At 47.8% G+C, this 12733-nt stretch overlaps 1 protein-coding gene across 4 annotated transcripts in view; it reads left to right on the forward strand.

Annotated features, from left to right (window-relative positions):
* Hnf1b (HNF1 homeobox B) overlaps positions 1–12733 on the forward strand; it is a 52646-nt gene that overhangs the window by 8502 nt on the left and 31411 nt on the right. For 2 of the 4 annotated variants that reach the window (XM_027426440.2, XM_027426441.2), the window contains exons 3-4: positions 1692–1956; positions 3623–3858. In XM_027426440.2, the coding sequence (XP_027282241.1) occupies positions 1692–1956; positions 3623–3858 (501 nt within the window). The remainder of the gene's footprint in view (positions 1–1691; positions 1957–3622; positions 3859–12733) is intronic. The other 2 variants (XM_027426442.2, XM_027426443.2) reach the window with 1 other exon arrangement.

The raw sequence follows: 12733 nt of genomic DNA on the forward strand, positions 1-12733 counted from the left end.
CAGAGTCTGTTTCTGGTGACTAAAAACACAGTGGGCATCAGTGCAAACAGAGCCCTAAAGTGGCTCAAGGACCATCTCAAATCAAAGGCTCCAGTGAGAGAGGCCATCCATCCACCCATGAGGCTACTGCTAAACAGTCACTGGCTAGACAAAGGCAGCCCCATCCACAGCTGGAATCCTAAGTCCAGGCTGGGTGGAAGCCCACCTCTTCCGTGGGACGGCCAAAATGGAAGTAAAGGCTATGACAATCCATAAAATCCCAGGTGTACAGACTGGAGACACTAGGATGGGTTTGTGGAGGGGTTCAAAGTGTTGTAGTAGTGTGGATCTGTGATCCAGTTGTCTGAGATTATGACACACCCAGAGGCATTACCGCAGGGTTCTGGAGGTTGTGGCTGGACACTCTGAGAACTGTGAGTTACCCTGGGAACTGAAAAGGGAAAACATCAAGGTCCGGAACATGGGGAGCAGGGCCTAGGAAATGAATTTGCTCTATGTCCTGCTCCTCTGCGAACCCTGCTCCATGCAGATAGGAGGTAGAGGACAACATAGTTCCCTTCTTAATAAAGTGGACATCAAAACTCATTCCAACCATATCGGCCAGGTTGTCTTCCACCTTCCGTTCATTCGGTGAAGGTAGACTGAAGGTGGCTCAGCCCCAGCTAGGTGTGTCCTTCCACCTTTCTCCAGCCCCTTTCTCAGCCCTTCCAGTCCTCTGTTTTGGACTCTGCATTTCCATCTTTCAAATTGTGTGGGCAGATCTTGAGCCACCTCCCTCATTAAAGGTCCCCTGAGATACACACATGCACCCCCCATACACATGACACATATCACACACACACACACACACACACACACACACACACACACACACACACACACACAGAATAGCGCCATACAGAGACACCTCATAAAACACACACATACACACACTATTGCCTTTGCAGTCATACTAGAAGTCTAAGGAACATCTTTTGTGGATACAAAGCTCCATATTTATTTCAAAGCATGATTTTAAAGGTTTAGGGTTTCACGTTTTTCAAAGAACCTCACATTAGAATACAGGTGCTCAGGATAGATGAAGAGCAAAGAGTGGGAGGGAGGTCTGCACACTGCCTCCAAATGTGGTAGGTAAGTGTAAATTACAGCTTTGAACAATTTTCTTCTGGGGCTGAAACTTGACTGGGTTCATCCCTTGTCATCAAAATACAAGCATTCAGAGCCGGGTGGTGGTGGTGCACGCCTTTAATCCCAGCACTTGGGAAGCAGGGGCAGGTAGATCTCTGAATTCAAGACCAGCCTGGTCTACAGAGTGAGTTCCAGGACAGCCAGGAACACATAGAGAAATTATCTCTTGACACTCAATCCTCAGAGTGTCACTTAATGTCAGAAGGTCAATGAGTCAAAGGAAAAGAATTAATTTTCTCAAAGCACTGACTTGGCTACATCTAAGCTCTATCCATGAAAGGAAAGGGTGGCTTTGTTGGGCACACAAGACAAGCAGAGAGGAGCCTGCCATCAGGTGTCCCTCTCTATCCCTACATGAAATTAGAACAGATTGTAAAGCTTAAGGGAGAGGAATCTTGCCCATTGACCCATCTGTCTGTCTGTCTGTCTGTCTGTCTGTCTGTCTGTCTGTCTGTGGAGTGAAGGCTACAGGCTCTATCAAATCTACTCCTTTCTCTTTTCAGAGTTCAACCAGACAGTCCAGAGCTCTGGAAATATGACAGACAAAAGCAGTCAGGATCAGCTGCTGTTTCTCTTTCCAGAGTTCAATCAACAGAACCAGGGGCCTGGGCAGTCCGAGGACGCCTGCTCTGAGCCCGCCAACAAGAAGATGCGCCGAAACCGGTTCAAATGGGGGCCCGCATCCCAGCAAATTTTGTACCAGGCCTACGACCGGCAAAAGAATCCCAGCAAGGAAGAGAGGGAGGCCTTAGTGGAGGAGTGCAACAGGTAATACCAGGAACCCACTCGAGCAGTCAGGGGAAGGATCCCTCTCAGTCCTGTGACATTGAGATATCGGTTATCCAGCTAAGTGAGGCTAAATCAGGGTCTCCCAAAGTGTGTTCTACAGAACCCCAAATTTATTTTATTAACTAATAGGCTTAAGACGCATCACAAGAGTACTTCTCCAGGAGCCACCGCATATTTTAGTATATTAAAAACTCTGAGGGGGACTGGTAAGATGGCTTAGGGGCTTACGGCATCTGCTGCCAAACCTGACTGCCTGAGTTTGATCCTCAGAATCCACATGGATGGAGAGAGAACCAAATCTTGCAAATTGTCCTCTAAATTCATTCATGCATGCTCATGAACACACACACACACACACACACACACACACACACACACACACACACACACACACACACACAATGTTTAAAAGAAGAATGAGAAAGAGCTAAGACGTCTTGCATTTAAGGAGCCTGTGTAGCATTGTTGTTTGTCAATCGTGGAGTCTCACCTCTGTGAAATACTAAATTATTATTCCCATGAATGATTATTTTAGGGGAGATATTCTGACATGAAATATGATGCTGGAGAGATGTGTTTCTGCTCCAAACAGTCAACACCAAACTGTCCCTTAACTCTGGCCTCCACTAACTGTATCCCCATGTGACTGGAAAGAAACCGGGGCCTGGCCCAGGTTTTATGAGGATTGGCATAGGGGCATGCACCTGTAATGCCAGCACTCAGGAGGCAAAGGCAGGAGGATGGAGAGTCTGAAGACCATCAGGGCTTCGGAGTGGAACCATATCTCAAGCAAACAATTAAGGAAATTTAGCGGGAGAGGAAGAATTGTTTAGATCTGTTTGGTCTGCTCTGTCTACACTGACTCAACAGACTCCGTTCTGTATTTTCACTATGTACAATCTTTTAAAAAGCAAACACTGGAAATCCTTGGAGAATCATTTTGGCTTCATTCTTTCTCTATTCTCTTTCATTCCAATTTTGACTCTAGAGCTTTTGCTCCTTGTTCTGGCAGAGGCCTATGGGGCCTTTGCCGTGTCTCTGAGCTGAGCATAGAACCAGGAAAGCTGAGCAGGGAAGAAGCCTGGGTTTGACACAAGGTCTTCCACTGTGTCCAAGAGCATAGCTCACAGTGGGCTAAGGGTTTCATTAGTGCTCATAATCAGAGACCTGCCCTCTCTGGCTACCCCTTTCCACTAGCTCTTTGCCCCAGAGTATGAATGTGGAATCCATATTCCCTGTACCTTTTGGAGGTATTCAAAACCCCAAAGCCTGGATGTCTCTCAAAGTGCCTGGAAGAGATTGAGATAATGTCAAAAAAGTACTGTACTGCCTTTTGTGAGGCAGTAAATAAGTGTCAGGAAGCCAGTCACTGGGCCTTCTCTTGAAATTGCTGATTCTTGGCTTGTCCTCATCTAATAGGAGCCATATAGGGACCTATGCTCAGCCTTCTAGGTAGCGTGGTTTACCCAGGGCCCACACTTCTCTCCAGCCCTCTCAGATACTGTGAGGATGGCCTTTCTCTGGACAGGCTTCTCCCCAGCCTCTGCTGACCTTCAGCCCCCTACCATGACTGTATGTTTGGGGCCCAGCACACACAATTCCCCCAGCCACCCTCACTCACTATCTTCCCTTCTGTTCTTTGCAGGGCAGAATGTTTGCAACGAGGGGTCTCCCCCTCCAAAGCCCACGGCCTAGGCTCCAACTTGGTCACAGAGGTTCGTGTCTACAACTGGTTTGCAAACCGCCGGAAGGAAGAAGCGTTCCGACAGAAGCTGGCCATGGATGCCTATAGCTCCAACCAGACGCACAATCTGAACCCCCTGCTTACCCACGGCTCCCCTCACCACCAGCCCAGCTCCTCTCCTACCAACAAGCTGTCAGGTAAGTGGAGACCCAGGCCTTGCACTGCCTTGGAACTGGCTGTCGTGGTCCTCGCCAGTCTCACTCTGTTCATGGTGCTTCAGGGGAGCGGATACTTTGAGATGGTGACAGACCTGCTTCCCTCCCATTTCTAGAACATTCTCATGAGAGAGAAGTGTGTGCCTCTGGTCAGGTCTCCTCCCTCTCCTTGCTCAGCTGCTTGGCCCTCAAGGAGCCCTTTGCCCTTTTCTTCTGTCTTCATTCTCCCTGGGTGGTTGCTGACTCGGCCACCCAGATTATCCCCAGAGAAGGCTGCCTTTTCGGGGTGCTAGGTCCAAGCTACAGGTGGGGAGATAACAATGATGTATCACTGGTCACTATGATTGAGAATGGCATTCTGGCCACCCTCTGCCAGGCTGCACCATAGCTTATCTGGCACTGTCTAGTTTCAACAGGAAGAGTCAAGTGGCTATTAGGGAAGGGACTCTTGGGTGGCAGTCTCTGTTGTGCTGAGCAAGGATTAAAATGCTGTCCATCACTTGAATCTTCTGTGATGAGCTGGCTAAGGATCCATGTACTGGATCAGATTATCTCTGCGGTGGGGGTTTGAATGTGTCAGGATAGAAGCCTATATCCTCACGTGGAAAAGGATCCCTATATGCTAAGCACTGTGTCAGCCACGTCTTCTTCTCTGGGCCTTCGTTCTCCCAAGAAAGTCAGCTTAACAGAAACGAGGAGGTGCTTACAGATGGTTGTTTGGTGCTCATGTATACCAAACAACGCTGCTTCCTGATCTGAGAGGAAAGGCTTGAGAAAGGCAAGCCAGTCATTGTTGCAATCTACTGTCCCTTTCTCCCCTCTCTTGCTAGTTACCTTTTTGATGGGAAAGGCCCAAGAGCTGGGAGTTGACCCATGTGTTGGGTAATCCAAATCATCAGGACAGGGACTGAGTTACTAGTTGGGTGATATGCAGACATTTGTTCCATGCCGGCCACTTACAGGAGACACAGCCTAAGACCTGAAATTGGCCATCATGAATCCTGGGACTGGTTTGAGTTTCTCTGGGACCTGCTATGAGCGCAAGGAAGGGCTCAGATACCCCAAAATAAAGTTGGCTTATTCATGAGAAGCTAAGAAGCTGAGGGCAGTGAGGGGAGCATACGTTGGCCTGACCACAAGTTACTTAACCCCTTTACAGCAATACAAAGCAAGGTTTAGTGGGTAGGTAGGTGGTAGGTGGCTTATGGCCAGTACTGAGCAGGGCTGGAGCATTCGCCCACCATGGTGATCCATGGAGCTAAATCTGGAAGCTGTGGGGGGCGTGGTCGGGGCAAGGATCATTGTTGAGAAGACAATGGCCATTGTGCTAGGACCTGTGATCTCCACACCAAAGTCAGGGAGCCCGCAAGCCAAACAAAGACTCAGCAGCTTTCTGACAACCTGGGGTTGTACTGAGGTCACCAAAGGGTCGCTAGCTTAGGTTCTCTGTGCCCTGGCTGCCCTAGCCAGAGAGCTAGGGCAGCAGGACCAGGCATTAGAAACAGCACAGAGGTGGGGACAAGGACAGGAGACAGTCTCAGACGGGCATCTGAGACATGTATGGTCCACTGAAAATGGAGTCTCTTGGATTACCCCAAAAGTCTGGACCTTTATGACAATCGAGAAGGATAGTGCCCAGAAGGACTTCAAAGAAAGAAACAGGGGCTTAGAAACAGATAATCTGTCCAAACTCACACGACGGTGATTAGGCATTGAGTCTGCTGATTCTTGCAACATAAATATGCATTAAGGGCTAACCGGGTCCTGACAATATAAACTGGGAACATAGCTTCTTGATGGAGCACGTTCCTAGCCGGTATATTTAAACAGGGAGAAAAGGGGAAATGCTGGGGACACAGGGCCCCCCATCCTCAGGATTTTCTATCTTGTAGGACGGACCTCTCGCCAGCATGGAGACTCCAGAATCAGCTTGGGTTCAAGGTTATCTCTGGGGGGGCATCGTGGGCTTTTCTAGGGAGAGAAAGAGCCTACAGCTGTCACAGGGAGATTCTTAGGAGACACTGGATATTTTCAGTGGTTGTTTAGGCCTTCGTTTTCACTCAAGGTCCATCAAGGTAATCTTTGATCAACCAGGGACTAGATTCTCTGGTGTCATTTTGAAACAGTTCTAAGTAGACAGATGATACATGTGAGTAACTCACATAAGTTCTGAGTTTCCTGTTCATCAAATGGATGCTGGGTGCATTCGAGGATTAAATGGGTGGACCTGTAAATAACCACTTTTCCCCACAAACCACAGTGAGATCACTCCTGTAGTCTTGGTATTGCAGAGGATAAACGAGGCAGTGGGAACAAGGGCAGGAGACAGGAATCTGTTTTCTTTTTTAATTTCACACACATGGACATTAATCCTAAGAGGCAGTGAGATGAGTTGTCATCCTGGGACTGGCAGAGAAGTGACCACTGTGCTCTGTGATGCTGGAACTAGAACCCTAGATGCCCTTCTGAGGCTGTCAAGATGGCTCTTAGGACTTTCCCCAGGGCTTGTCAGCAGTGCTCAAATTTGGGCTGCAGAGCCTCACTGTACCCTCCCTATCGTGGGGCCTCCCAAGTCCTTGGCTACATCACAAACTTGGAACCTAAAACTTTGAACCAACATCCAGTATCAGCACTAGTTATCTCTATCTATCTATCTATCTATCTATCTATCTATCTATCTATCTATCTCAATCTTGCTCACTCTCTCTTATTCTCCATGTGCATGTATGTGTATGGCATGCATATATGTGTGTGTGCATACTCACATATGTATGGGCACACACCCACTGTGTGTGTCTAAACCATGGGGTTAGACATTCCTGAAAGCCACTGGAGATGCACTGTATGGGCACACACTCTGTGTGTGTGGGGGGGGGGAGGGTTGTGGTTGTGTGGGTGTGTAGATGTGGTGTCTAAGTCATGGGGTTAGATGTTGCTGTAAGCCACAGAAGATACAGTGCAAAGGAGGCTAAGAGAGGAGCAGGAGGTTGTGTCCAGTGTCTTTCTTGATGGCTCTCTGCCTCATGTATTAAAACAGGGTCTCTTACTTGAACACAGAGTTCACTAGATTTACTTGTGAGATTACACTAAATTTACTCTAGGTAGCTTTCTTACTCTGAGGAACCCCTGTTGTATCAATCTCTCAATGTACAGAATGACAGATAAACCCTATGCCCACCCAACATTTACACAGGTGCTGGAGATCCAAACTGTGGTCCTTATGCTTGCATCACAAGCACTTTTACCCTCTGAGCCATCTCCCCAGCCCCTAACCCTCGCAATCTCTAAAGCTCAGCTGGGGAGCAACAAGGCCTCAAGGTCCAAGCCCCCTGCTCTGCACTATCGCTTCTCTGGACCCCAGGACCTGAGCTAGGAGGTCTGGCAGCACCAAAGAGAGGAACCTTCCCCAAGGACCCTCTTTCTGGAGATTTGAGCCTCCTTTCCCTATACAAGCCCCTTCCCTCCCAGCCATGCTTGCTGCATGTGCCCCACTTGCCCAGGATGACCACAGTGTGACCCTGGTCCTGGAATGTCCTACACAATAGGGATGGCAGGAGGAGCACTTTGCCTCTGTCAGCGGCCAGTTGGTTACAAGGTACCCTACAAACACAGTCAGCAGAATCAGCTGTTTTCAGCCTTGCCCCTCTTGGCCTTTACAATCACACACCAGCATGCAGCCAGGGGTTGTCATGGCTTTGTCTCCCTTATGCATGCTTAATTGACAATTAAGCTGGGGCTTTGAAATAGCCTGGCTGCTGCTGCTGGGCCTTCATCCTTCCAGTGAGTGTCACAGGGGCAACCTTTGTCTCTTCTTCTTGGGGGCCTAAAGTTACTGTAGCAGGCTGCAGGCAGCCATTTATCTTCAGACTTTAAGGCCTTTATCTGTTGCCCTCCCCATTCCAGCTCTGGCCAGCAGGAGCTGTCCCTGGTTATAGGGCCCCGTGACAACCCGTTCTGGGGCCATTGAGCAGACCCGGAGTGATGGCCTCTACCTCCATTCTGGAGCTGAATCAAGGAAAAGGCCCCCAAAAGGTCAGAGGGCAGGGCTGTGGCAAGAAAAAGGAGCTGGTTGGAGACTGGTGCTTGTATTGATTGGCTCAGAGGAGGAGGAAGTTGTGGGATGGGAGCTGGGCTAGCCTTGGCCCAAGACTGGTATCTGTAGCCTGATCTGGGTGGCCTTGTTCATTGTACACTTTGCTCTAGTCTAAGTCACCTGGCTACCTTCCCAAGGAGGCAAGGGAGGGTCACTGGGTCCCCATCAGCCTTTGCTCTCCCACACATGTCCTCTCTCTTAAGTGATCTTTTCAAGAAGAAATAGGCACTCGTTCTTCAATGGAGTCAATGAGTCACAGAAGGAAGAAGACACCTCCCTATGATGAGCTTTGGGCCTCTGGGCCACAGCCTATAAGGACATATTGTTTCCGTGGCTGATGTTTTCTCTTGCCTTTGAACTCTATCCCTTCCTCTCCCAGCCCAGCAGACCAGACTTCTCTGACATGTGTCAGAACTTGAAAGCAAAGAGTCCTGCCTCTTGCTTCTGCCTTACCCTCTCGTGGCAGCATCCCCAGTGGATGCAGGAATCTAAGCCTATGGCTTAGATAAAGCAGATTCATTCCTAGTCAAGGTAAAAATGGTCAGGATAGCTGCACTTTTCCATGGCCCAAAAATATACCGTACCCAAGTAGACCTCAAACATACCCAAGAGTAAGATGGACTGGAGATGAGAAATTACAATGTTCTGTGTTGATTCAGCACTTCCTCGGTACAAGGCTCTGGACTGGCATCTGAGCGCTTGATCTCCTTTAACCTTTCCCAAAGGGTGGGAGGATGGGTGCTATCTATATTGATGTCCCTCTTTGTCAGCTAAGGGAAATGAGAATGTTTAGAATGTGAGTAATTTGTCCAAGTTCATAGTTAGTCAGCAGTAGGATAGGGACAGGTTTTAACCTGTAATATACTGTACATGAGAACTAACACACACACACACACACACACACACACACACAGAGAGAGAGAGAGAGAGAGAGAGAGAGAGAGAGAGAGAGAGAGAGAGAGAGAGACTTCTATACTTCTGCTGTTCCAGTCTGAACGACTAAGGTGAGGTGAGGAAACTCAGGGCCTAGCTAGTTCACTGTTTCTTTCCCAGCTGCTGCCCCTGAACAAGGTGAATTCTGTGGAAAGAAACAGGCCTCTCTTTCTGTGTGGGGATTTGAACTGCCCTTGCATCGGCCCTGTCTGGGGCACTAAAAGCTTTAACAACTTAATGGGGCCTGTGAGAAGAGTAGGTACCTCAGCTCACCTCTGGGAGCTCCACCCCCCTCCCTGGGCAGCAGACAAGAGGAGGGGGTTTATGAGGGCAGCTGTAAAAAATATTCATCTCAGCAGCAAAGGTCCCCAGAGTGAATGAGCCAGCCCTATTGTCCCTTAGGAGGAGGAGAGACAGAATCGCTTGGAATCCTGGCTTGCTCTAACAGTACAGAGGTGCACAGGGCTCCAATGTTCTGCTTCTTAGGGACTTAATCTGACTGTCATTTTATCTCCTGAACTTGAAAGTCATTTTTATCTTCTGGGTATCACCCCATCAACTCACACTAGATTGGGGAAGACAATCAGGATATTAATGAGATTAAAAGGCCGAGTCTTAAAGGCATTCTGCTGTCAGCCCCTAGGGGGCCAGTCTTGGCCTGCATACAAAGACACAGGGCAGGGCACCGGTGGGCTCTAGCCTTAGCACAAAGGGACCCCCAGCTGATAACAAACTCCTATCACCTGAGGCAGCCCACTGGCTATGCCTAATCCCTCTGAAGTATCCTTAGAGGATTTGAGAACTCCTTGCTCCCCACCTCCCACCCCTCCTTCCACCCACATAGCCTCTGAAGAGGAAGGAAGCTGCCAGGAAGCATGGAGTCCAGCCTGAGGCTTATGGGAGAAGTGCTCTTGGAATCTGTTTGTAAAATGTTTGTTGGGAAATAACAGAAACTTGGAGAAAGTGAAGCACTAGAGGTAGAGAGAGAGGCAGAGATCTGGGCAAGCCACCTGCTTAATAGAAGGCACAAAAGCTGCCTTATGCCTCTATCCCCTTTTCAACAGGAAGTGAAAACACAATTTCGGAAGCAAGGGGGAAGTGTGTGTGTGTACACACGTCTACACACATAATATGCACACATACATGTGAACATATACGTGTATATTTTGCATATAATATTTATACTATATATTAATATAGTATAATCTATCTTCAAAATAAAGTCAAATGAAGCATCCACTCCTAATTATCCTGGGCTGTTCATCCTCTAAAACACAGTCAGGCAACTTTTTTAGTAAACAGCCAAAAAGTGAATTGTTTCTAAAGCTATGTGGCCTCAGTCGCAGCCATTCAACCCTGCGGGTGTAGCAAAAAGCAGCCTTAGTCTGTGCATGCGATAGTGTGAGCCTGTCTCCCAACACAGCCTTCCTTATGGGATCTGAAATTTGAATTCATGTTATTTTCACATAGCATGACATATTCTTCTTTGGATTTGTTTCCAACTATCTAGAAATATAAAAACCAGGGCCAGAGAGATGGCTCAGTGGTTTAGAGTGAGCACTACTCTTCCAGAGGACCTGAGTTGGGTTCCCTGTAATCATGTCAAGCAACTCATGACCAATTGTAACCTCAGCTCCAGGGCATCCAACACTTCTGGCCTCTGTGGGCAGGTTCACAAACTTACACACAAATTTTTTTAAATGTACATGAATTTGTATGTATATTTATACACACATGCACACATTTATATGCATATATGTACATACACACACACATATATATATATCATTCTTGGTTTACTCATTAAGTAAAAGCAGGCTACTTGGGTCAGCAAAACCCTCAAATACCACTCTGGGGAGCTAGACCAGGCTCCAATGAAACTAAAACTTTCCAGGTGAGCCCAGTGTGCCACCAGGAGTTGAGAGCTAACTCTAACGCTTCTCCACATTAAAGTGCATGCCCATTATTTGGGATGTATCAAAATGCATATTCCGAAGGGGGGATGGAGATGGGGGTGGAAGGAGGGTCCTGAGTTTCTGTATTTTGGTACTGGCAAAGGAACAAAGGAGATGGCTCAGGGGCCTCAGTACCAGTAGTGAGCATCTTGGAGCAACTCCATTAGTAGCTAATCTCCCTCTGTTCCCGACTTTCCTTTGACTGACCACCACCAATCCTGTTTAGCATGTCTTTACAAGTTCTTCTAAATTCAGTGGGCACAACAACAGAACCATGGGTCATGGAGGAGACATGAATTCCAACCTCACCTTAGTCACTTATTTCTGTGTGATCCTAGGCAGGCTTCCGGAATCTGAGCCTCAGTTTCTCCCTATGCAATGGGCTGGAGGAGGAAATGGTATGATGCATATGTATATAGGGAAAGCCTCAAGGACATAGCAGGCTTTTGTAAATATAGGAGACAATAGTTATTCCCCACAGAGGTTGCTTGTGTTGCTATTTTGAAGAGTGTTTGTTTGTTGTTGTCATTTGGGAGGGGTCCCTTATTTCCCTGTCTCTATTGGAGATCTTGTTCAATCTTGATTTTTAGAGAATTTGGGTATTTTCAACTAGATGCTCATCTTGGTGTCTGTAATAGACTCAGACTGGCTTCTTGTCATATAGCGGGTATAAGGCAGTTTCTCATCTTCCCTAGGACTTCTGGGTGACATCTACAAGATGTCTTCAGCGTCATGGGCGTTTAGTACCCATGAGAAGCAGGTGTGATATTCATGGACTGATGTTGGGACAAGGGCTCAGGACCATACATTAGGAGGTCAGGGGCAGCAGAGGACCAAAAGTTTCCTGTACCTAGCAGAGTCTTTTTCTCCTTTATGAAAGTGGGTATGAGTACCCTACTTGTATGCATTGCTTGTGTGTAACTAGGCTATGGAAGCTGCCAACTAAAGGGAGGATGGCACTTTCCTGAGGAAGGCTGCCTCTGAGAAGTTTGCCGTCCTCTGTTCTGAGAAGGGAAGCTGACTCCAACTTCAGGCAGAGGCAGTGCAAGAAAGGGAGGGTGGATGTCAGCCTGCAGTGAGCACAGAAGCCTCAAAGTTCTTGGGAAGCCGCTTTTCTCACCTTCAGCACTGCTTTCTCTTCCCCTGTCTCTGACTCAGCAGCCTCCACAGTAACACAGTGAGTAGCAGCAGGGTGGACTTTATCCTTCTAATACTCTGGGGATAGAGGTCAAGAGCAAAGTTTCTTGGGTAGCGTACACTACATGTTGGAGGCACATCTTGGTGATGGGCTTGGGCACTTAATGGCTTTTCCAAGAGGTGTCTGTCTAATGGGGGATGCCATGAGGTTTGCTGCTTCCAGACAGCCCCTCCTTAGTTAGGGCCACACTGAGATGGACGTACCTGGAAACAAGGTGTAACTCTCAAAACAGTCCATCTGAACTGATTCTGTCATTACTTGGCTGTGTGTTCTCAAATAAGCTCCTTGGTTTCTTGGCCAAGTAGGGATCCTAATACCTACATAGGGCTGTTGCAAGACTTCGTGATAGCACATACCCCAGGTCATCTTATTGCTTGGCCAGGAAGACTGAGGGCCCTTGTAGAGCTCTTGAGCTGACCAAGGAAGGGCTCTGGGTCTCCTTGGGTTCTTGGTAAGGGTGTGGCTCTGCAGTTTCTATGAACTTTGCTCATCACTTTAGACATCCAAAAATCATAAAACAGAAACACTAGCAAAAATCTGGGGTTCTCAAATCCCCTTCTTAGAGCAGATCAGAGTAATCTAGGGAACTCATTAAACATAGACATGGTAGCTCCACACATACCTATAGGATCAAAATTGCTGAGGTGCAGTATTACTTGGATGTAGAACATTGTGACA

The sequence above is a fragment of the Cricetulus griseus genome, chromosome 7, assembly GCF_003668045.3.
Source record: "Cricetulus griseus strain 17A/GY chromosome 7, alternate assembly CriGri-PICRH-1.0, whole genome shotgun sequence".
Taxonomy (NCBI): Eukaryota; Metazoa; Chordata; class Mammalia; order Rodentia; family Cricetidae; genus Cricetulus; species Cricetulus griseus.